We start from the raw sequence: 26645 nt of genomic DNA, 5'->3' as shown, positions 1-26645 counted from the left end.
AGAAGAAGAAGCTCACCTTTCATTCAAAATAGTTTATTGCTTTCATGCAGGAGTGCCATCAAAGTTTAGACCACAACATTAGATGCAAAATGATTTTTTTCCCCTGTACAAATATACTGTAGGTTTTCATAAATAGAAGCTCAAAATAAAGACAAGGAGAAAAGTAGGGTGAAGGACTTAAGAGCTTAAGCTGATCCACTCTTTTAACCCAATATAGGTTTCGTTATGACAGTTGACATGCATCAACGTTACAGTGCATTATACCGGGAGCAGACAGACACACTCACACATTCAGATGGCATAATCAATTTACAGCTCTGTCGTGCAAAAAAGGTACAAATGACACTTTAAAAAAGTACCAGTAGGAAATCGTTATTTTTTTAAGCTTGTCTTATTTTTTTAAATAAAATATTTAAACGTGTCTTATAAATCCAAACCACCTGTTACATTACGAGGCTGGGGGAGACTTCTTGTGTCTTCTGCAGCACTTTTTGGTTGTTCGTTGATCAGGAGCACCCTAAGTGCACTGGCGTCCCTACTACTTTAGTAATCACCTACAACTAGATGCATAGTTTTGTGCTCAAATGAAGCAATCAACATTAAAACTGGCACAAGGTATTTTTTTTTGTTGTACTTATCTGAGAATAATTATTTGTTACAAATGTAAACATACGGTACTGATCATACTGTTACAGGATATACCCTCGGACATTCAGCATTTCATCTTTGAATATACATTACTGTATACATCATGCAATTTTGTCTTCTGTGCAAAAGGGGCTCAAGGTTTAGAACACACTACGAATACAAAGGCCTCTGACAGAAATCACAATTTGGCACTTTTACATGATTGACTTCCTGCCTCCATAAAACGTTAACCAGAAGTGGTCACAACTTTAAATTTTCAGTCTTGTACAGAGCAAAAGACTTTCCTTAATTATAGCCCTTACCAACAACCAATCCTCACTGAAAAACTGCTGTGGATCTTTTAATGTCCACTAAAAAGACAAACAAAATAATAAAACTAAAAGACAGGACAGCATAGCCCAATCCACATTACGTGAAAATTGTGGGATCCTGGTTAACCTTCAAGGGGCTATTCTTACAAAACAAACCCAAAGGTGTACATTTTCTTATGATATACAGGTGTAGAAAGCAAGCATCTCTAGCATTTTCTTTTCACAATGTGTATCCTAACTTTAAAATTAAATACCTAAAGATACCATTGCATTTCATGGCTGCCACTTCAAACATCTTGGTAATTTATTGCCTAATAAAAAAAAAAATTCTATATACACCCTATTTTTAGTCTTCAAACACCTGATAACCGTATGGTTCAGTGAGGGTGTGTGTAAACCCCCAGTTTAATCAGTGATAGTCCTTAAGATAAGCTGGATATTTCAGCAAAGAGATAGAAGAGACATTCTTCTCTCTCCCATTTTTCAAATGCACTAAAACTCAAAACCGCAAAAGGTCTGATGCTGGTCCTTTAGATACTTTGCAAGAATTTACCTCTAGGGTGCAATACAAATACATTTAGACCCAGCAGTTAATGCTGATACACTAGGTCAGCTTATTAGGGCTGTTCTATGTGGAAAAAAGATAACTGATTAATATTCTGAGAAAAACATTAAAACCCTTAATAATTATCTTTTATTTTATCTTTAAAAATGTGGTTTCTATTGCTAAACAGAAAATGGCCAAGTTGAGGCGTGATGCAAGAATAACTGTTACACAAAAGCATCTCATGCAAATCAGTATATTTCTTCTGAATAACCCAATAAACAGCTATACTTAATGTGATATTATGGGCTCCCAGATAGTTGCTGACTGCATCTGAATAATGTCAGTGGGAATAATAGAGGCAAAGCACCATCTAGTGTGATGAGATTGCTTTACAAAAAGAGGAACATTTTTATTTTGTATATTTGTGACTTCAATGTGAGACTATAGTTTTTGGGGTTTTTTGCATTCATTTTAACAATAAATTTTCCACCTAAGACCTCATAAAAGTTAGGATTTTTTCTTTTTCAGAGTATCACCCCCTCCCTGATCCTTTTTTATTATTTTTTTATTATTATTCCCTAGAATGGCCCTAAGAAGGCATCGTAATATACTGAGTTCAAATAGCAACACGCAACATTTGTTTTTACAGCCAAAGGTAATATACAGGAGCATTCTAATACACCTCTTGTATTTGAAGATCCCCTGAATGTGTCATTTTCTCTGCAAACAAGACATCAACAAAAAGAAAACAGACAAAGTGTACCCATCAATAAAAAGAAAATAGTCAGGAGTGCGCATTCACTTTGGACTTGTAGGTGTTTTGATAGTAATAAAAGAAACAAGTGTTGTCTAAGCAGGTTAACAACAAGAACCAAGCAAACACTAAGAGCATTCGAGTATCTGTCAAACAAAAGTGAAGACATGCAAAATGTTATAGATTGTAGAACAAGAAGGAAAAAAAAAGGAAACAACAAGTGGGAGACATATTTCCCTTTGACACTGGCACAAGTTCCTGCAGAATAAATAATACTTTACATTCCAATATACAAACCTGCCCATTCCCCACATACTCAACATTGACCAAGTATAAGCAGATAAAGCTGGGTAAAACAGTCCACAGTCTCTCAAAGTAGGTGTTGTAACCTACAAAAAGATTCAATGACAAAAAATCTTGCCATCATGTGACCATTAATGAACCCCCAAAACTAGAAACTAAAAAAAAAAAAAACATAACAAAAACAAAAACAGGTTAGACAGAGGAATACAGTCAGACAGCTTTGGTAGCCCATAGTTCATTTAGCTTTTATTTCCTCTGTTTTTTGAAGATCTTGAAGGTATGTTTCTTACGGCTGGCAGCTGAATCTGTGTCTTCTCCTGTTGAACCACTATCTTCCTCTAGAGGGCTCTTCTTGGAGGACAGCTGTGGGATGCGGCTGTTGGCTTTAGCTCCCACCACTCCTACCTGCCCTCCTGTTGGTGATGGTGTGTCAGGTTCAGTGGAGTTTGGGCTGAGTGAGCGAGATGACTCAGACAGACTGTTGATCTCTCCCAGGCTGTACACCTTCTTCATGAGTATGGGGCTGTCGGGACCTCCCTCATGAACACGGGTCCCTCCATTGGGGGTGTGAGCATGCAGTGAGACGGCATCATCTGCCCGGTTGGACAGGCCGTGCATGAGAGAAGTGGGCTTGATTAGGTGGCCTTTGGAGCTGTAGGCAGACAGCCGATCACCAACTTGTGAAAGGGACAAAGAGGAGTCTGAGTCGGAGCGATTTAGATCCCTGCAGGAAGAAAAATTCACAGGTTAGAGAAGGAAAAATCAGATCCAAGGAATGTTTAAAAGCAGCTTTGCATGCTTGAGTTTATCTACACTATGCCTTGAAAGTCACGGACACGCAGGGCACAGGCTGGATAGTGGGGCTCCACACTTGTTAGTTGAGCAGGCAAAGAACACGAGGAACACTGAGAGGTTGAAAGAGAGTAAATGCAAAGTTTCTGTAATGGCTTAAAAACAGCGAAGGATGAGAAATTTTATAAAAGAAAAAAATTACAAAATAAAATGGAAACATAACAAAATGAATATACTAAGGGAAGTGTATCTACTCTACATGTGTTATCAAGGTAAAACCATGACAGGTGGTGTAAAAACACCCACGCACATGCAAAGTGTGTGGAGAACAGAGACAGATGGGTACCCGAAACTGTCGCTGCACGAGGAGTGCACTTTGGAGACATCTGAGAATGACAAATCAGGAATAGGATCCATGGGCTGGAAAGAAGCATGGTATGCATGGGAATGAGGGGTTGCACTGCCACCCACAAAGCTGGGTAAGCAGGAGGAAGATGAGGATAAGGATGATGACGACTGAGGAATTTGGCTGGAAGTAAAGATTATGGACGGGTGAGAAACGGCCGAGGACAGGGGAGGCAGAGGGAGACAATCGAGCTGCCCAAACGAGTGGCTGCGTGAATGTCTGAAGGTAGCCCTAGGCCTCGAATGGTAGGGGGTTCCCTCGCCCTGCTGCCCTGCCAACAGGCAACTCTCTACCAACCTCTGGGAGCCCAGGGCCAGCTGGGGATCAATGTGGCGTTGGCGCAGAGACATCATACTGGGAGCTGTTGGCACAAAATAACAGCGGTAGTAACATTAACATAAAATAAATGGCTGATGGAAAAAGTGAGAACAACGAGAAAATTACTGAAAAGATGCTTTAGTCTTTGGAAACGTTACACACTATTAAATATAAAAATACACAAATTTTAGCCTCTTTACTCCACAATAGTGATGCATATCAGTAAAATCCCAACACTTGTTTAATCTTTCCATCTAATAAAGACAAATTATAAGAATATAATAAGTTTAAATAGGAAAAAAATGATTCTTTAAAAAAGAAAAACAAATACAAAACAATAGTGGAGTAGAAAAAAGGGGTTTGTCTGGAGGAGAGGCAACATTTAGGAGGAGGATTTCAATACCAAGCAAGCAACTAAGGTCAGGTCAGGGGTGTTTTTAAATGAAGGCAGCATGGAGAAGGTTTTTTTTTTTTTTTTTTTTTTTATTACAGCTGGATCCATCTGGAGCATACTGCCAGTTAAAATTTATGAAAACTCTTTTTAGGCAAAAGCGGAGATGGGAAGGTCAGACTGAGGACTGAAGTGGGGCATGAATAAATGGCCAACCAGGATATTTCCACACGGGCTGACAGTCTGAACCAATGGACCACAGGTCACTAGCTCGCCGTTCCAACAGTCGATTGCCATCTGTAGTTGGACCAATGAGACAGCAGTGGGAGCCAAATACCAGAGAAGTGGTGGAGGGAGAGAGGGGAGTGAGACAGGCAGTGTAATTAATGTTGATTAAACACTTGTTCACTTGTGCAGCAAATTGGAGCTCCAGTTACCTAAACCCATAACCTAACATATAAAGTCAAATATGGTTTGAAACTGACATATGTATAAAAATGTATGAATTCTACAAGAACTGTAAGGTGTGTAAGAATCTGAGTTATGTTTTTTGGCGTTCCTATCTTGGTCCTAAATAGGAATATAATTCTGGCAGTGACTACATCTGAAGTATTTCCTTTTTTGGCATCCTACGGAAAAAAAAGCTGATCCAACATATCTATAACACTTAACATTACACAAGCACTACAAATCGGTCAACACAAAAAATTGTTCTCTTTAAGAAGTATATTTTTCTTTGGGTTTCAGTTTCCAGAGGAAAATCATGGCAATCTTCAGTTTCAATAATTTACTGAATGAAATAAACAAATGTATCCAAAATAACAGTTAACAAAAAGGCAAGTGGTACCGTGTGTAAAACAACAAGACAATTATCTGAATTTACATAGTGTGAAGTGTAAAACAACATTCAATATTCATTTTCGACATGTCTAACCCCCACTACCGTCAGCACCATGGAGGCCACAGTAATACATGTAGCATTAGGTCCAAATTGTCATGTGAGCTGATTTTTGGATTTCCCAAGCAGAGCCTTGGAGGAAGGTTTAGGGATTTTTTTGCTAATCCCCACTGAAAGGCTGAGCGTTTCGGAGGAACTCTTACATGGCAGAGTTCCGGGTACGATATCCTCGTCCATGTCGTCCATGTCGTCAGACATGATGAAGTGCTGAGGTGTAGCTCTGCCGCCCATGAAAGTGGGGTCGAGGTTGAGGGCCGAAGCCAGTGATGGGAGGCCTGGATTGTTGACGATGGTAAAACCCGTTAGAATCTCTATCTGCTGCCAGCGATGCAGCCTCTCTCGCAGAGCAGCGGTCACCTCGCCAAGGGCTTGTCTGCAAAAGATCAGAAGAAAGTATTTAAAAGAAAACTTTGCAAAGAGGAGAATGTATGAAATGTATGTATGAAATCATCTTTCCTCAGCTTTTATTTTTTAACAACATATCAACGCACAATTAAGAGTCTCTAACTTACTTTGCTGCTAATATTTTGTGGTCCACATCATCCAGGGAGGAGCTGTGAGCCACATGGAAAGTCCCGAAGAGAGTGTTCCTCTTTTTCTTTATCTTCTCTGCCTGCGAAAGCAAGTGACCAAGGACTTATCAAGGTAAGCAGGAGGAAGTGGTGCCCAGGTTACAACAGCTGACCAAATATTTAAGAACAGGAAAAGCTTCATGGGTAATGAATACAGAATTTGTGGAAGTTTACCATTTTTGGATATTAAATTATTAGCATAACGCTCTATTTTTATGATATTCTATTTGTTTAACATACACAAGGAAATGTATATATATTTTGCATGCTAACCCCTTCTTTGGCCACCAGGAGTTGCCGTTCAGCATTTTGCTTCTTGATGTTGTAGTACTGCACTTCCACCTCATGGGTGAGCTGCAGCCATTTCTGTAGAGACTCCGGTGGCGACCAGCTACTCCGTGACTCCAACTCCTTCTCTGCCTTCTTCAATGCCATGCGCACCTGCAACAAGTTTCAACTATTAGCCATACTAGATGAGCACATAAGGAAAAATGGACCCACAATCTGCCAACAATTTTTAGCCTTTTCCATATCCACACATAACCCAATCCCACACACTGAAAGCTCAAATGTAACCTCAAACCTGAATGAAGGTGTCTACGTAAATGGCCCCCATTTTCAAACATGAATTTTGGACAATTTATGTAAAATCAAGTCCGAACATTTCCATAGTTGCCTCTTCTCAACTGCACACATCAGGAGAGTCTCGGCATCACGCAGGTTTGGCCACCATTTACCTGTTAATTACCTATATCCACGATTACCTGCACTATTCTTTAAATGGGTACAACTGGTACTACGCAGCAGGGGTTTCAAATCTAGTAAAGGTCGGGCTTGTATTTAATGAAAACAGCACATACATGGACTGTAGAAGCCCTGCTTAATCCCAAATTAGCAGGACAGTCAAATGTGACAAAAGCATCAGAATTAGTGCACTGTGATAATCCTCCAAGCACAAACAGTTTCACTTATGTACGTGGGCTGAACTGTGCTGCTTCTGCCAAAATCAAAAGGACAAAGACTTGAGTGGGTGTATTTACACTATAGCTAGTGTGAATCTGAAAGACCTAAACATACTGTGCCGATGCCACCTTGGAAGTCTTCTTCTCTATTTACTCAAATTCACTGCTTCTACTTTGTGGACTACAGATTGCGTTTAAATGTAAGTGATCAGACTGCAACCATTACCTGTTCGAGCTCTTCTTCTGCATACTTTTGGCGACTCAACTCATTCTCTGTGCCTTCACGCAGCTCTCTCAATCGTTGGGCCTCCTGCTTAGCAGCGTTTATCTCATCCCTCAGCTTCTGCTCAAGATTTACCTTCTCTACTTCAACTGTTCGATGCTCCTCCTGGGCAATCTGCAACCTAAGGAAAAAAGGACCAAAGGTCATGCTCAATTTTTAGTCAGTGGCTGCTTACTAAGCCCAAACAAATGAAGCCGTGTTAGAGCTATTGTTATTTTTTATGAACTATGGAGATGTGCTTAGGTTTGAGCAACCCTGGTCAAAATTTCTGTTAGGTTGTTGGCTGTCTAGCAGTCACTGCTCTTTTGTTGTCTAATCAAAAATTTTGGATTATATTTAAATCAGTGGATTGAGAGGGCCAAGGCAAAACATTCAGGTCGATCCTCTTGAGGTAGTCCATGGTGCATTTTTAGGGTATATTTAGGATCATTATCCGGTTGTATAATCCAGACTCTTGTCATCTTCAGCTTTTAGCAACAGACTGCTCCCAGAATAAACTGCCTTTATATTATTCAGCTATTTAGTACATTCCTCCCTCTATCAGTGAAAATGTTCCATGTACCACTGGCTGCAGCACAAGCCCAAAGCATGATCAATCAACCCTTGTACTAACAGTTGGAAAGTTCTTCTTTTTGTGTAACTGTAGCACCCTTTCATCTCCAAACATACCTTTGCTCATCACAGCAAATAAGTTCTATTTTAATCTTATCCTCGAACCTCAGGATTAATTTCTAGACTGTATCAGTCTTGTTTAGAGGTTTATATGCTTTAATGCTGAATTTTATGCTAAGCAAGCAGGATTTTGAAGACTGCACAGTGGAAAAAAATGCACCATCAGTCTGCCAAGGATTTTTTTTAGTCAAAGAGAAATTTTGATTTACCTTTCCAGCTATCCTAGTAGCATCAGTTTTTTTTCAGTGTTCCAGACCTTAACTTGACCACCACCGATCCTGCTAAATACCATTTCTTAATTAGGTTAAATGCTTTGGCGTCTTCAAAAAAGGCTTTTCCTGTCTTCTGGGCAGTGCTCAGTGCTGCACAGGCTTAAAGGAGCCCTTGAGTGCTAGTTGTTATGACAAGTATTAGAGAGGCAGAGGATTTATAAAGCTTTGACTTTTGGTAAAAGGTACCTGGAAACAAATTTTAAATCTTTTGTGTTTCTTGTTCTTTTTTACTCAACAATTGCAAAACACATTAAAGAGATAGTTTTCTCTCTGACAATATTTCTTTTAGAAAGTTTATCTTGTGCTGAAATCAACAGAAATGTTTACTAGGGGTGCCTAGATTGCATGCCATAGTAGACATTGCATCAGCCATGCATCACCAGAAACAGCTAACATGTAGAAGAGCAAAGGACTGTGGTCAGCTGCTAGGCAGCTCACAATAATCTGACATCAGAGGAAGCAGAGCCAAGAAGAGAACAGCTGTCAGGATTTAAGTTTAGAACAGTACAGTGTGGCACCCAGTGCTCCTGTAGAGTTCTGAACATGCAAGTGGTGGATATAATTAGACTAGCCTTTAAAACAAAAAAAAACAAAAAAAGAAGGGGGGAAAAAAAAGCCTTTGAAAGCGGGCTTGTCACCAATAACATGATTGTTTTCACTGAGACACACACCATTCCGATATACTCTCATCTGTAACCATTCAGGTCCAACTAAACCCGTGATGTGGTTACATTTATGCAGGACTTTGTAATATTTTTCAATTGAAAAAATGTCACTGGCCTTGATAGCCTGATGAATATAACAAGTCCCAGAACTACAGTACTACATATACTGTGATACCACAAAATAAATGCTGTTGTTTTCAAATTTCTGTTTTGTTGTTTTGTTAAACATGTGGCACAAGGGCAGAACGTACAAACACATTTCAGTCACCAGGGAGCAGCACTTTCCCCCACTGAGGCTGAACACAACAGCAGAAGTAGTACACAAGCACAGAGAATTGAAACTTGATCCAGACCATGAGCTATGGAAAATGTTGCTGGTGGGCAGTCCTGCTAATGCTTTCGACCCTGACCTCTGCCATTCTCTAGCTAAAATTTGAAAGCACTGGCTGAGTAACAGTGTCCACAGAGTAGATGCCAAATTCTGTTCCTGAATGAAATGACCTGAATTACAGAGCTTAAAGAATGCAGACACAATGTCTCTGCAGACTTTGCAGGTAATGTTACTGAATACACACTGCTATTATAAGACATACGTAGCCTTATATGCCCAACCTTTAAGTTCTTTTCACATGCAATACAAGCTGTCCCTGTCACCAGTCCTTTTTCAGGCCTTTCATCTGCACACCACACCCAAATTCAAATGTGGGTGAATTGCATCAGAGCTGACATGTTTAACAGTCATGCTTAAAACACTCGCCCACCAGTGAAGGGGGAGGCCAGGTCAAAGAGTGTTGTAAAAGTCACCCAGGAAATCCAGCTCTCGTCACAACCTCCTTACACTGTCTCCCAACAGTGAAGCCATGTTTGGACCAGGCTACTTGACAGCATCGCAGGATCTGCTTAAAGGTATGGAAAGAGAGCAGCTGGCTGCAGGGATCAGTAAGAAACACACAACTAAAGACAGAGCACAAACCTCTCAAGCTGCTGATTTTTGTGTGGCGGTCTTATTGAAACAAGCATGCCTGAAAAACCTGCTGCCTGTCTGATAGCCTATTATACCAGAACCTGCATATCCTTTGGCATTCATATTGCCTCAGAAATGCACACAATACCCATGCTTGCACAGTAATGCAGCCCTATAATCCTCATGACCTCATACTATTGGTTTTGAAATGACTTGACTCAACAAAAGTATTTGATCCCGTGGTCTAGCCTTTTCTGTCATAGCATTTATTATGCTAGAAAAAGTCGGATGCAGTATTGCCAAAAATAGAACGCCCTTTTTGCATGCAGTCACACTTTTGCACAAGCCCGCATGCTTTTCCTGCCACTCTAACCCACAATCCTCTGAGCCAACTACACATAAAGCAAGAGGGTCAAAGCTCAAAGCACACCGATTTGAGGCAGCTGCAGTTCCCACTGAAGCTCTCAACTTGCATTTCAGATATTTTTAATTAAATAGAATTTAAATGACCTCTATGGCCTTTTTTATCCTTTTGCAAAATGAACTGAGTTGAAGTTTAAAATGCAGCTGAACAAAACACTGCTGAATTGTAACAGGCAAATTTTACTGCAGTGCTGAACAAACAAGCATAATTCAGGGATCTGAGCAGTTCCTGTAAAGCACTATACTACTATCTGCAGACAGACAAACTACTAATAAGTATTACGCACAACCATGGTGCAGACTGTTTACTTGCATGGGATACTAAATAATGTCTGCACTTGCTGGCCTTTAATATTTACTTAAGGTTTGCCAATGTGATCTGTAGAGGAGAATTAACTATGCGTACTTAGCTTAGCAAAAAAAGGAAAGTCAAAATCCACTTCAAAGATGCTAGTGGCAGGTGTTTTACAAACAGTCAAAGTATAAATCCACAGAGTCAACACAAAGACTAACTTGGCAGCGTCAGAAGGACAGAGTTTGACCTCACTGATTTGTCCCCATTTAAGCCATCAGTTGCACTGTTTGTTGGAATTCAGCAGGAAACTCCCACAAAACACTTTTCCCTCCACCTAGTGTACTGAAAGGAAAAGGAACTAACAAAGAACATGTCTGTTACAAAAATATGCTGATGCAGGAGATAAAGGTGCAACTGTAAAAACTCAAGAATCCATAACAGACACAAACATTAGTTTCAGTTCAGTCAGTAAGCACTGACAAAGCATAAAATGAATATTTCAAAAGCCTGTCTCTTGAACAGCCCATTTATCCCCCATTTAACATACAAACATTAACGTATGTGGGTAATAAGGGCAGTCAAAGGAAAATTTGCGACAAGAGTTCACCTCTCCCTCTGTATTCAAGAATAAAGACAAGAATGTTACGCAGTTATGTGGCTCTTTCCAGTGGCCTGAGCTTATTCCTTTTTTAAATTTACCTGAAGATGACCTCTCCCCCAGTGGATAAACTGTGTTAGAGATGCAAAACCATAAAATGGGAATCTCTTTGCACCTTCAAGCTCAAAAACCTTGGGCTCATGTATCACGTCAAAACTGAGTTCAAGTCTCCTTGAAAGGCAAAATAGGATATGCACTTCAAAGCACATTCTGAGCATTCCTTCAAGTATTAGCAGGACTAAAATAGTTAGATTAGCCTTTCTTTTATTCACCAATTCATGTAGCTTTACTTTAAAACACTGAAATTTCATCTCATTTCAAACCTTAAATCACAAGACAGGCTGGAATGATCCGATGGCCAAAAAACTCCTCAGAGTATGAAATATTTTGTATTATAAGATATAAGAAAGGGCAAAGTATAAAACGTGCGATTCAAAAGTTGTTTTTTAAAGAGTTCTAAAATTCTAAAAGGTTTAGCCTTGAGGTTTGGCCACCATTTTACAAATTCCTAAGATTTTTCTCTTCTAAAAGAAAAGTGTGATTTTGATCACTGGTACTTACAATTTGTACTTTTAAACAATTTGTCAGAGTATAGTCAGAAGTGATGGCTGGAGACTAAATTAAGAATTACCTTTACGACTACGCAGATATGGAGGCTATAAAACTGCAGCCAATGCTACCAGTAATAAGCAGTGTTTTAGTTTGTTAAATAAAGAAGTAAGCATGCCTTGATCACATGCATCTGCAGCCAGTTAATGTGTGACTTGCTGTGACATGCGCGTGTATGAAGCCAGAAAAATAAATAAAACAGCAGAAAAAAAACCCTCATGCAATCAGACAGCTTCACGAATGCATGAAGCAAACCTTCCACCATTGATCCAAAGACTTTGGCTTCACTAAATTAGTCACCTGCTTAAATCATATTTGAACATAAAAACGCTCCGTGGAATGGCTCCATAGAGGCCTGATGATAACTGAGTATAAACACATAAGTCCCCGGCGCTAGAGCAGGTCTGCCAGTCTTTTATAACATAACACAAGTTCCTATTTGAGAACAATGAATGCCATTAATCAAACCTTTCCCAGGATTGTGTGCAAACCTGGGGAAACTATATACAAATCCAAACAATCAAACCAGAAAAACATTGAAAGTTGACAGCAAAAGAACTAGGGAGTAACCCTGCAAACATGCTACAACGAGTCAGGCCGTTGCTTTGATTGTCATTCAAGGTTAGATATCAGCAGAAAGTTCAAGTGGAAAGTAAAAATCTTCTGTTCACTTGTGACCTCCACCATTTAGAATCAGTAAATGTTGGAGGTTTACAGCTCAATAAGCTAATAAGCTACTAATGTCAGAAATAACCGTTTACAGCTGATTATTATAGCACACAGTTTAATGTATGAGAGTTATCCTCAGACAAGTGGATGATGAGTTTAAATGTATTAAAAGCTCAAAAGTTCTCATGTGAAGACAAAAATAACAGTTTCATATTAAATCTAAAATGAACGCCATGTGCAGAAAATACAATTAAATGCAATAGAGCTTGTGTTGGTGTTGGGAAAAACCCTCACTTCTTTTGTAGGTCATGCAGACTCTGCTCAGCTCTCTGCAGGCCCTCTAGGTCCTTCATCATCTTCTTCATATGGTCCTTAGAGTAGCGGTTCTGGATGTAGGCAAACCAGCATCCACCCATGCCTATGACTATTGACACGACCAGCATGAAGTCCTTCAAGTGGTTATGTCTATTCACTGAATGAAATAAAAAGACATGAGGTTACATTTTAGTAAGACAAGAAACTAAGTCATTAAGCAGGCCTATAGATGAGGAGATGCATTTTGGTCAGCAACATGTATTACAGGATAAAGCTGTTTAACAACACAGAAATTTTACAAGAATGTGGTGTGAAACTTGAATCTCATAGTCATATTGCAACTGCTGTGGAGTGACACAAATAGAAGGCTCACCAGCACAATTTCAGGTTGTGGTGAGAGGGACCCAGTGCAAAAGACCACGATAAAGACAGCTTAACACGACCTATTTTAATCTGGGGAAGCTGTGAAGCTAAAGCTCAAACTTTAGCTGCAACTATAAGTATTCATTGACGTTATCACTGTGAGGGTTTTATAGATTTTCAGAGTCACAATAGCTTGGAATCAAGTATCCTACTTGTAAGAACACATCCCATATTCAGATCCCTTTACAACCACTAACAGAATAACTTAAAGTTAAACCCAAGCTGGGAACTAACAACAGTTATTTGTCATTTGATGCGTCGAAGAAATAACATGCATGTAGCAGCTAGCGTAGTTTCTCAAAGTTTTGCAAGTTACACAAGTTTTTCTTGCAAAACCTGAGTAGGAGTATACAGGAAAGAACAGTATACTTCCTGGAGTGAGACAAAGGGAAGTAAAATGAATATATCAGTAGATCGTGCCAGCTCGACAGACAGAACTTCTACAACACAAGCTGTAAATCTCAAGTACCTGTACAGCTCAAGTCTTATCAGTTCCACTGAATAAGTAAGAATAACAGGAATGCACTTTGCATACAATATATCCATATTTTTTAGTCTGACCTGCATGTAGCCTTGGAGGGCAGAAACACAGTTTTTAAAATGAAGGCCAACACTGGACAATCCAGAAGTACAAGCCTGTAAGTTTTTTACCTATTCCAGGCCAAATATTTAGACCACCTGTCAGAATAAGATGAATAAACAGCAAGTTGTGGGCACTTGAGAACCATGCATAGTAACCACAGACTTTTAATCACTCCCTGCCCCTGCCATACATAGATAACGTACAGAATAACTCCTTTTACATTGATGTAAGAATAAAAGCACACAGATAGGTTTTTCACCTCGTTTTGATCAAAATGGGTCAATAACGTCTAGCTGACAGGCAACAGAAGAAAAACCTTATTTTGGTGGTCGTTCCTCCAATAATGTGACCTTGAGTAACAGATCTTTACCTCTTAAATGACCTGGAACACAATAACCCAAAATGAGTCATGCTTACTGAAATGCATGTCTAGAGCATCATAGTTCTTCACTGAGCACAGACGCCAAAATGAAAAACAGGGCATTATCTCTGAGAATGCAATTTCCTGATGCCACTCCTCTGCTGGGCTATTTATTGTAGGCAATTTCCTTTTACATACAGTGAACAAAACATTCAATTTCTTTCAGGAATACCACCAAGAGAGCATCAAGTGACAGGTAATTAGCCACAGAACTGGAAATAACAGGACCCAAATGAGCTTGGGTTAATTATTACACAACCGTTGGCCAGATTAGGTGCAACCTTTTGTGCAGTGCGTCTTAAAATGCTGCTACGCTTCACAGTTGGTCAGTCTGGCTGTTAGTGGGACCCCCTGGTTTTGAGAGCTTGTCAAAGCCAGACAGCCCTTGCTAATGTCTTCCTGCGGGTGACTCTTACAAAACACATTCACAATGACACATGCCAGACACACACCACTACACACTCTTCCCCTTTCCTGTTTTTTTTTGTGTGTGTGTGTGTGCGCGTGTATCTGTGTGCTTAAAGCAAATACCTGGTTCCACTGACTGTTTATTCGATTTTCTTTTTTTCTTTTTGACGTCTTATAAACACTCTTCTAAATACACACCTTTACTCTACTTTGAAATTCCTGGGAAATAATTCTCCAGTATCAAAACAATTTTTAAAAAAAACATCTAAAACTGCTGACAGGACATATGATATCGAAGACAACCTATCCATTGTGATGTTACAAATCCCTAAGGAGCTAAAAAACTGAGAAACCCCTAAAGGATTACAATCTATAAGTGCAGAGTTGGAGCAGAGATAGTGGAGAGGAAGAGGATGAGTGGAGTGTTTATTTGCCTCTGTACGCAGAGTGATGTGTCTGGAATACAGAGTAGTGTGGTCTAACAGTCTAAATCTTCCTCAGTCCCTGAAATTGATACAGGTGGTACAGGATTTCCTAAGCTTAAATGATAGCACTGGGTTGAATGAGCATACACCTTTCACAATTGTGGGTTATGTTGTTTATACTCGTACACTGTTGTATCTGCGTTTTACTAACATGAGTCATGAGTGAAAGCCAATTAATCTTTAACAATAGTTAAATTAACTGGAATTCAGAATGGGGAGAAGACTGTAGGACTTACAGAGTCTATACACAGATTGTTACACCTGTCAGAAGAAACAAACACAAGCTAAACTGGCAAATTATGAGTTACTGCTTCAGTCTAATGAGGAAGCTAGCCACAATTACAGTCTATTACATTATGTTTCACAGAGGTATAATCCTTCCACTAATCAATACGCCACATTTCATTACCAAAGAGTTATTGAGATCTGCTTTGCTGTGATGTGTAGCGTTTCTGGAAAGGTGCTATGGCATAGCTACAGTTAAGATTTAGTGCAGTACTATAAATCAAGCATTGCATAGACCTGGTGACTCTGGCCACAACACTTCACAGGGACAAAGAGCGAATGAAAATGAGAGCAGTAGACCAAATTGGGCAGGATGTTGGTCATGTTGGTAATGAAACTTATTTTCCACAGTAAAACATTTCAACGCAAAAGATTCATATAGTAGACTGTCTGCTGGGGAAGCCGTGTTTCTAAAAGTCAGACACGACTTGTAAAAAATGAAGTTACATACTCAGTGGTGCTCCAAAGAGTACGGTGTCCAACGATTTGAGCTGCAACTTTTGCACATGGCTTCGATCCAAAATCTTCAGAATAGAGAGTGTCAGAGTGGTGTTCTTTACAGCAAGCCTGAAAGAGACCAGACGTGCATTCATTTCGCAGGAAGAAAGCGGGACACACACACACACACACACACACACACACACACAAGATTGTAATGCGATCGCTTGACAAGTCCGTAATTCATCAAAGGTAAACTAAAGTAACCCATATCAAAATAAAACAGATTAACAAGGACAGCCAATTTAATGACTTTAAAAAGTTGTATTAAGTACATAAAAATATCTCCACAGTAATAAGTAAACCAAGACACTTTATCACACACAGTGATGTGTAGGGTTCATAGATCGGTTCAGTTTGAAAAAAGAAAGAAAGAAAAATAAAGTCATGATGATGTCACACCTTGGCATGGCACTTCCATTGAAATTCATCTTGCGAAATGCATCCACATACTGTGGCAGCTCCACATAGCTGATGAGCCATTCCACCACCTTGTCCACTGTCCAATTATACACTGTTGGCAAAAAGAAGAAACAAAACATCCACTATAATTACAATTCTCAGTCTTTATTTTGCACCACATTAGTTGTTCCCAAAGCGACAATTATTCTTTCTGTAGCCCAAAATATAAACACTATGAAAAAAATCCAATCAAACTACAGATAATGGATCAAGTATTTACAATGAAAAGTATTTCCTTCAACTCGTATAACAACCTACAAACAATAAAAAAAATGTGACAAATACATTCTGCTAGTAAGACGAGTGTATTAGTAATAAGAGAGTGTAGCTGATTTATCGGTTGATCTTTGCTTCCACCCTCACCTATGAATATGAGTACTGGGTAGTGACCAAAAGAGTTAAACTGTGATGGAAATGAGCTTCCACCAGTGATTGGCCGGACTCAACCTTAAAGATAAAGTGAGGAGCTCGGCCATTCAGGAGGGGCTCGGAGTAAAACTTACTTCCCCACAGTAAGTTAGGAATCTATGGGCAGCTGACCAGCATGCCTTCCCAGACACCTACTAGGTGAGGTGTTCCATGCATGTGCTACTAAGAGGCGGCCCCGGGGCAGACCCAGGACACAAGAGAGATTAGATTTATGGTTTGGCTTGGGAATGCCTTTGTGTCCTTCTGGAAGAGGTGGAGGAGAGGAAAGTCTGGGCATCTTGGCACAGACTGCTGCCCCAGGATTAAGACCCAGATACATGACAGAAAATGGATGGATGGACATTCTGCTAACAAATATCATGATTGATATTTAAGACAACATCAGAACTTGAATCAGTCTTCACAGATAATAATCAATTTTAACTCAACAGGATTTCCTTTCTAAAACTTCCTGCTTCTAAATTAAAATACCCCATAAAAGCATGTCTGGCATTATAGCAGTGTTTGTCACTAGTGTTAGCTGTGAATACATATAAGACAAAGGATTTCTATAATCACAAATGTTCCAGATATAAAGACCAAATTACATGCCAGCTTGTCCTCCAGCCTCATTCGTTCTTTCTGTTTTTTATTCATTTTATAATAGTAGAATTCATATTTATTCACGTTTTATAGAGAGAACTCAAATAGCTGCAGTATATTTTACTGTCTTGCTATTTTCTAACAACTGTTTTAAAAGAGAAACTTTGACTGTAATCTTTCACTGTGTTTGAGGATGTTCAAGGAATCCTCCTTGTCAGTTAGATTGTTTTATTTCTTAAATGGATGATTCAGCTCATTCTCAGCCCTCTTCTCATGTGATGTTCCCCACAGGCCTTCCATTGGGCCATCCACAAATACAGTGCTAGCTTCCACTGTTATGCAGATGATACACAACTTCTAAAGATTCAAGGAATCATGTGGACAGCTGTAGCTTTCCAGCGACTAATTTAAGAGTCGTGTAGCACAACAGTTAGTCAAAGCAATCCAGAAAGGGAATTACACTTCCTTTCTCACGCCAGCAGTTGGTTAGATGACCTCGACTAGATAGAAAATGTTTCACTTGCTTAAAAACAGACTGAAGGCAAAAAATATATAATTCTGAAACCAGAAATAATTAAAGCATGTTTGAATATAGGGCAGCAGAGATTCAAGAGGGAAGAAACCAAGTGTTTCCTGATGTCTGATTCATAGACCTCAGGCAGTCACAACATCTGAAACTAAGTATTAACTATTACTGTAGCAAAGGCTGGAGTAATTTAACCAATGTTCTCCTTTCTAGCTACACTGTAAAAACTTATCTGAGAAACAGCTGTAACCTCATAAACATCAATTCATTTCAAATCTAACACTTGCAGCCGAGAAAAAATGCATCACTATTGCAACTGCATAATACAGGTTGACACAAAATGCATTGTTTGACTGTGTGCATACACATCCTGAATGATCTACGAGATCCCTGCAGCATAACATGCTGACAGGAATAATTGGAGAAGGCAAATCTGATCCCCAGCACCTGGCAGAGAGTCAAAACTGTGAGTTGACTAAGTTAATACATTGCTCCCTTGTACAATAACCCTGTTTCCTTGCTCAGAACCTCTAAAACTTTGTCAAGAAACTGCAATGCAGAGTAAGTCAGTACTGTGAACAAAACTGTGGTAAAAGCAGTCAGAGGAAAGGGTGCTAAAAGGTGAGTGCCAGATACAGCACATGAAAGTGCTCTGAGTGAGTATAATAGAATACATTAGTATGGTTGGACATAGTCAGAAAGAAGTGTGACTGAATTTTGTGCTGACAGCTTCAACGATCTTAACTCTGGGCCACTCTGGCAGAACAGTGCACTTTGCTTGGCATGCAATCTTATCAACTACTTTGTGCCTTTGTTAATTGAGTGAAAGGGTCACGCATGGATAAGCTGTAACACACACTTTCAGTCAGAGGGAAGCACATAAACCTTTATTTACAGGCATATAAAAGCTCTGTCATTCTCTGACTGGTAATCAAAGTCACTAAGACTGCTTCATTAAAAATGAAAATCACTGGTACAATATCAAACATTAAGTAGTGTTTGGAGGTATCAAGTGTGCAGAAAAAGGTTTACAACATACAACTCTACATAGAAATAGATGCGAAAGAAAGGCCCTTTTTGCAACAAAACTCTACCTTCAGAGCCCTTCCATGAATTCCACAAGTCCTCCACACTGATGAACTGGTCATCCCCATGGAAGCTGTTATGTTTGGCCTTCGGGTCATGGTAGTTTAAATCTTCTCTCAGGAACTGCAGTATGACAAAGACATATTTGTAATGGCTACAAACAAAAACCTTTTACAAGACTTGCATGACAAAATAGCTACACTTGTTAAAACATTTGTTTTACAACTGCAATTTCACCACTGAAACTGACACAGTGCATTCAAAACTTTGGCTAGCGTATTCTGACCAAACTTTGAGCACATCTTTAAGTCCTTAAAGTTGGCTTTGAAAGATGATGCCTTGTATATCAAACTTAGTTGCTTAATTGAAGTGGTGTGAACTTTGTAAGACAAAAATCAGACCCATTGTAATCGGTGCCATGTTCTCCAAACTATCTAAACAAATGTTGCTGCTAAAAGGGGCGAGTGACATCAAGAGTGAAAGGAAAGGGAGTGTCACCTTATATTACCTTGTTGATGTTGTTCCAATACAATATTGCTGTAGGGCAATCACTACAACTAAGGTATGGCCATGTTGTCATATGATAGCTTTGGAACTTGGAAAAAAATGCAAATGCATGGTTCACACCGAGAGTGAAAACGTTAAGTCACAAACCCCATATGAAGATGAGGCTGTGGGGAACAAACGGTGAGCTCTCAGTTAGGGCTTGTTTACATTTAGGCAGTAAAAGTACTTGGCTATGTTTAGAACGATATCATGAGTTGTGTACAAAACATTAGCCATATAGTTGAAAAAAAGCCTTTCAGACAGAACGCCATGAGGGCAAACTTCTCATGTTGCAAAGCTGTGACACCACAAAACATGATCACTTCTAATGAAACCATTACTACAAAGAGGTGCATTGCTTTGTGACAATGCGGAAAGACCACATTTGTAAATGGTGTTTAGGGTTTCTATTGATTGTGAGCACTGTGACCCATTTCACTGCTGTAATTGTTAATCCATCATTTTAGTGCAATTAAATGCAACTCCTGTGGGATATATCCATTGCCTTCACTTGCTTAACATGAAATAAAACATAATAAATACCTCAGCAGGGATTTTCCCCTCATTATTTAATTGTGCAACACAGAATGCCATTCTCGCTTTTGTTCAAAACTACTATACATTTAATCATAAAAACAGCTTTTTTTGTATTCCTTTTAGAATAAGACAGTGTCATGCTCACTAAACTGTACCAAAGACTGATTGTAATGTAAATTCCACTTGCATTCTCACTGAAATGGTAATTGTCCCTCACTGGCTTTTGGAACCACATTGCTGATTGCCCACTGTATTGTAGGCTAACCCACTCACCAGGTTTTTAAAAATGAACCCTACATAACATCTAGCACTCCCACAAAAGCAGAGTCATGGGTGAAAGACAGTAATAAGTCATGATGCCTTTCTTTCTTGATAGATTTGTGTGGGAAGATTTCACTACAGTGCAGCAAGATGTCTCTGCTGCAGGTGAAATACAGCACTCCCGAACATATTCAATGGAAAATTAGCAGGACCTGTATAATGTGACAGAGTCACCAAGGTTACTGTTAAGAGACCAGATGTACACTTTCATCTTGCTCGTAAAGAAAGCAACTCCCCACCTTATTTAATCACTGTATGATTAACAAGAAAAAGAGGGTTGTCTTGAAGTACTCTTCATCATCATTTTGAGCTTTCCATTTCTTGGCTAAAAGCCACTACACATATGATTGCTCACTGTGCTTCTCTTCATTATTTGCTTTAGGGGGGTTGCATGCCAAGTGCCCCTCTTAAAAGCAGTGATCGTGCCACCTGCTTTGATCTGGCCTCAGCTGCATAACACAGACTGAGCCCGAACCATACCTGAATCAAGTCACCAGAGGCGGCTTTCTCGAGGCCAAAACTTGTAGTTTACACTAAAGCTTACAGTGCAACATTACACTACTGTACATATGCATATGTATTTTTTTTTTTCTGTTTTGCTTATAATTTATGCTATTGAGGAGAACTACTGTACTGTGCAGTATTACTCTACCATAAGCACAAAGCAGATTGTGGCTTCACAAATCCCCTTTGTGCTACATTTTTTTAAAGAAACTGCAGCATAATTGTCTACAAATCACATGCAAGTTACAACAGGATTTAGTGCAAGAAATACTCTCCCACACCACACCCATCTTCATACTAGGCCTTCATTTGCATGTGTTGTTTTAGGACTGTCTTTTCCATGGTTGTGATTCTACTGTAATGACAAAAGCTGTCAAGAGTATTCAAAAATACCTTTGATTCAACTCTGACAGGCAAGGGTAGAAAGAATACCAGCTATGCTTTCTAAGCCAGTAAATACACCAGGTTAATTATTTGACAAGGGAAAAAGGTATATCAGCAAGAGCACTGGAATGCAACAGGATGAACCTACCAGTTAGACAGTCATTATCTGGCCACCTTTGGAGCAAAATCTACAAAATTTTAGATGACAGAGGGTTTAAAGTAACAGCATAGCCACTATATTAGGTACACTCATTCAACTAGGGCTGGGCCATATCATACCGTTCATGGTAATGCCGGTACAATGTTAGGCAACGATAAGAAAATAAAATATTGCGATAGAATATGGGTAAAACGTGCATGCGCAATGCTTTTGTTTTCATACGCACATGGCCGAAAAAGCATGGCGGCAACGGAGAATGAGAAAGGGGAAAGCGGATCGTTGAGTGAAACGGATGAACCAGAATTGGTTTGTAAAAATGCTGCAACTTCAGTGGTGTTTATGCAGAGCTACTGGTCCCATAGGCTCACCAAAATTGGACAGAAAAACCATGATAAGAAAAACTATGCCTGTTCTGATGAGTCGCAATTCCTACTGTGATTTAGATATTTGACTTTGTCAGAGACGATATGAAAGGATGGATCCATCCTACCTTGTATCAGTGGTTCAGGCTGCTGTTGGTGGTGTAATTGTGTGGGCGATCGTTTCTTGGCACAGTTTGTGGCCTTTAGTACCAACTGAGTGTAATTTATATGTCACAGCCTACCTAAGTATTGTTAATAGTACCTTTATAACCACAGTTTGCCCACATTCCAATGTGCAATGTCTGAAAGCTCAAATCCTCTCAAACTAGCATTTTGAGCATGACAATGAGTATATAAGGCTCCGAGCACTGTCGGCTTCAGCTCTAGTGAAGTGTGTCCAAGCCTTAGAACACTCCCTCACTAAGAGCAGGATCTCAGCTGGTTGTATCCCTGCCCCTCACTCACAGACTTCAGGAGAAAGAGCTCTCTTTTGAATTGTGAAGAGGGAAAGAAAGAAAAACCCCACCAAAGAAGGATGTCTTATTCTTAGAGCAAGTTAGAAACTGTGTCAGTGAGATAAAACACGAAAGATAACCCTTTGTATCAATATTACTTCACTTCTCCAACACAGAGGGCAGAATTGATATTGTTAGAGTATAGCAACACTTCAGTCTTGTTTAACTTTGAGGGCTTTTCAGGTTGTTACTTACGCCATCTGTCTCTACGACATCTACATTGCCGTTTGCATCATCATCCATCTGCTTATGGATATTACGGATAGCTTCAAAGGTGAGAAAGGCGTTTTCATCCTTGCATAGTGGCTCATCAATGCGACAAAAATCTGGTGAAGAAACAGAAGTCATATCCACAAGTTGTTAAGTGACAAAGGTCCACGAATTCGTCGACTTATATTTAGTTTTTTCCTTATTCTACAATTACTAATTTACTTTTTACAATCACCAAAAAAATATCAAACAAACAAAAACAGACAAAAAAAGCACAACTGGATAAAGAGTAGATGTAACTATGCACAGATAAACACAAAAAAATTTATATAACATTAGAGGTTTTTGTAAAAAATAATGTCTAAGATGTTCTTTTTTGCGCTTAGCACTTCATTTGTAACACTGCAACACTGTGATGCAATAAAGGCTAATAGTTTTTAATCTTGTGTGCACTTTCCTGCAGAAAAGACAGAAAACCTTCTCAATGTCCCCTGCTGAATTGGCTTCCCCACAGCACTCTCTTTAGCAAAGATAACTGAACTGCAACATTCCTTGGCTGCATAGGAAGGCTTGTTTATATAAGGCCTTTCACTTACTGCAGGCTGTTACAAAGGCAGGTACTTTTGACTGTATCTGCTACACCTATGTGTAGACCAAAAACAGACCATTCACTGAACTGAATCGATCTTAAATAACTATGAGCTTTCAACATGTAGAGGCATCATAATTTTAGATGTCATTGTCACTATTCTGTTTAATGTCAAGAAACTCAGGTTTGCTATTCTACGGGCTTTAGTATTGTATAAAAATATCCGTATGTAGGACTCTAATTATACAGAAATCAAAATGGACATCTCTTATGATGTCCCTGCGTGCCCACTGTTTTTCTGTGTCACTTTGCTTCCTGAGGGATTACTGATCCTCTGCTAGATATGAGATGATGACGCCACTCCCATTAAGAGAAAAACATTTTTGCATGTGTGCAGCAATGGCAGTTTTAAGAGTGTGTGTGCATTCCTTGATTGAATGCAGCACGGTTCAGGTAAACTTACAAGAACAGTACTCCTGAAAGCTTCATATTCTATTGATTTCAAATCTATCTTCTAAATCTATCTTGTACTATATGCAGCTCTGATCTCAGGTATATCTCAGACACTATTTTAACCAATGAAGAGAATGACTAATATTACAAAACAACAAGTTTAGAAAACATAAGTAAGATTAAGAAGCATATATTAAAGCAGTAAGCTTTGCTACACAATTGAATAAATTTTAACCACAAAAGGAAACGATGAAGAAAAGAGTTAAAAGGGAAGCACGCCTTGCCTGCATGCCAACAAGAAATAGTGGTTAAGACTTCCTTTCTGGGTCTGAACTTGGATTTTTTACAGCAACAACATACTCCTGGAGAAACATTTTTATGGAACTTTTTAATCACACTACAGATTACTGACAAAAACCTTGATTCTAGGTTGAAAACTGAGCAGTGTTGACTATCAGGCAAGGATTCTTCTTTTTGTTGTACCATCTTTCCCATAACATGGTGTAGCAGTATGCAAACATAACCTCACTTCCCCTTTCATAAATGAGCTCATGCAGCTTCATCATTAATCAATGACACCCACATTGTTTTTTTTGTTTTTTTCTCAACTATAACAGACTGCAGGCATTTGGCTTGCATTGTGCCGGAGGTTACAGTGTAATGCCCCCTCCTACTGATCAACACATCATACCAATCCATGTTTTGTTAATTCCCAGAACTGGATGTTTTGACATGCAGGCTTAGCAATTAAGGACAGAGAACAGAGAGTAAAAATGTCACAGATTAATACCTGAAATAATTTCTGTCCATGAATTTGTGTCTGTAAGCCTATAAAACTTTTTTAACTTGCAAAGTGTACCTTATGGTGTGGGTGAACTTCCGTGTAGTTATAAGTTCATTTGTGAGCATGCACGCTTTCAACTTTTAGCAAACTTGCAAAGCCACATACCACAAAGTGATTACTCACTTTCAACGTTAACACACTTTGCGTTAAACAAAAAAAAAAAAAAAAAAAGAAAAAGACAGTTATTCCAGTAAGAAGTCTACCACCTGTAACACTCTCAAACGGCAAACCTGGCCTTCTCTCTCTTTCTCATTTGGCTTGCAAACCTCCAGAGACACAAGATAAGATATTTGCATATATATATATATATATTTTTTTTTTTATTATAAAGAGCTCAGGTTACTCACGTCAATCTGTGAGCTTCCATTTAGATGAAGAATACACCCATAGCTTTTCCACCCCATAAATCCTTCTTCCACTGTCTCCCATGATAATTTAGAATACCAGTCAAGCTTTAAAAATCACTGTCACATCAAGAACAAATTATATGGCACACTGAAATTTTTAGGAGTAAAATACATTTGAAGTGCATCATCTCTACTGATGTGTGTAGACGATTTGGGCAGTTTCCCATTTCACTGCATTGTTCAATAATAAAAATGCAGAAATGATTAATTCAGTGGTACTGGTTTGCTATTCAAAAAAGTATAGAAACGATTTACAAGGTAAAAAATAAAAATCCATTGTAATCCAATAAAAAAAATCATTAAACTAGCAGACTTCTAAATAACAATGTTATAATTGGCTGGTGCGCCTTTGTCTTTTGTGCTACAAGTAGTTGGAAAATAATTATTCTAATCTATTATTTACTGGAAATAAAATGCCTACATTCACCCAATAGTCATTCTTTCCACTAATGTTTTTTTTTTTTGATGAACTGCTTATTGTTTGACTCAGTGGCTAGATCGAAGTAGGAGGACAGGGCTTAATGGCAAATGCCAGCCAGACTATTCTCAGCATGGCTACATTTAGTGCCTGCACACAATCGCAATGTTGTGACACAGACTGCTGTCCTCAAACAGGCGGTATAGTGTGTGTCAAGAGGGATACAATTACATCTTTCACGGTTTGCTATAACAAATTATTGCCATGATTGATTACTCACCTCGCATTCCATTTTCAGCAAGCTGAGTGTCCACCGGTGTAGGTGAACTAGGCTTTTCAGTCCAACTTTCTCCAACGAGACACAAACACAATATCCACAAGCTCAAGGATCTGTGGAGCTCCATGACTTGTGTACGCTGGAAATAAGATAAGAGTCCATCAAACACTCTGACAACTCTTGCATAACACATTCGGAGTGTAGTGGTGGTATATTACAACATATGACCGCTTTCCCAGGGACAGGGAACTACGTTAAGCAGCTTATAGCACACCAAGAAATGCTGTTACATAAAGCTCACTTCTCATGTGTGACTCTTCTTCCTGAACGAGCCATCGAACAGTCATTAGCTTACTAATACCTGGTTGTAGCTAAGATAACCTTTAAGCCATTACTATGCTGGTTTAGTTGGTATGTGGCCTTTTTTATCCCTATAATTCCCCAAAATATCACTTCAGGAAGAGAAGTAAAAAGATTATGAGAAAGTGACAGAAGTCTGGTCCGTCTCGTAGTTTGATGTCTTAAAAAGGGCTTGGCGTGCTAGCTAGCTAGCTCGACATCTCCGTTAACTCGACAATTGGGTGTAATAGCCTCCAATGGAAAAATAACATTCTAACCCACCTCATATAGACGCTTCTATAGTTTTCAGATGGAGGTGTTTATTTCACTGTCGACTTGCTGCATTTTCTACAGGCGCACATTAGCGACTGCTGACGTTTAGCTAACCACAAGAGAGAGCGCTACCGACGAGGGATTGTAGTTTTTATCTACGCTGGATGCTACTACAGGGACACCACAACACAGGATAAAGTTACCTGTCATGTATTGGAGCAAGCAGGTCTGTCTTTTCAGCTCTCTGTTAACATCGCAAGAGACGACTGGTCCCGCGTAGCTTAAGCACGGCGAACTCCACCTCCTGTGAGAGGTCTCGCTCTTCCACCGACCGAGAGACCGAACCGAAAAAGCCGCAGAATGTGGACAGACGTGAACTGTCTTCCTCTACAGTGCAAAGGCACTAGTACTCCCTCCTCCTCCGTATAGTCATCATCGGCTAATGACGCCCCCTAGCGTTTGGAGTGTAGGCTATACTTGATCCAAGCGTCCAAGCTGAAGAGAGACATTAAAGAGACATTAAAACAAAAA

At 39.3% G+C, this 26645-nt stretch overlaps 1 protein-coding gene across 2 annotated transcripts; it reads right to left on the bottom strand.

The window, feature by feature from the left end:
- Window positions 1-17: 17 nt before the first annotated feature.
- On the bottom strand, window positions 18-26645 carry stim1a (stromal interaction molecule 1a). 2 transcript variants are annotated; one of them, XM_040037508.1, is made up of 14 exons: window positions 26318-26645; window positions 25506-25641; window positions 22500-22630; window positions 18984-19098; window positions 16293-16404; window positions 15844-15959; window positions 12767-12944; window positions 7189-7366; window positions 6274-6441; window positions 5941-6041; window positions 5572-5801; window positions 4687-4767; window positions 4059-4122; window positions 18-3287 (listed from the first exon to the last, which is right to left on the bottom strand). In XM_040037508.1, the coding sequence occupies exons 2-14, from the start codon at window positions 25627-25629 to the stop codon at window positions 2810-2812; spliced, it is 2076 nt and encodes a 691-aa protein (XP_039893442.1). In that variant the 5' UTR covers window positions 25630-25641; window positions 26318-26645; the 3' UTR covers window positions 18-2809. The 2 variants fall into 2 exon arrangements, with proteins under 2 accessions (XP_039893442.1, XP_039893443.1); XM_040037509.1 differs by lacking the exon at window positions 4687-4767 and having other exon boundaries at window positions 26318-26637.

The sequence above is a fragment of the Simochromis diagramma genome, unplaced genomic scaffold, assembly GCF_900408965.1.
Source record: "Simochromis diagramma unplaced genomic scaffold, fSimDia1.1 OVJJ01000463.1, whole genome shotgun sequence".
In the NCBI taxonomy this organism is placed as follows: domain Eukaryota; kingdom Metazoa; phylum Chordata; class Actinopteri; order Cichliformes; family Cichlidae; genus Simochromis; species Simochromis diagramma.
The sequence above is the reverse complement of the archived record's forward strand: the minus strand, read 5'-3'. Positions and strand labels throughout refer to the sequence as shown.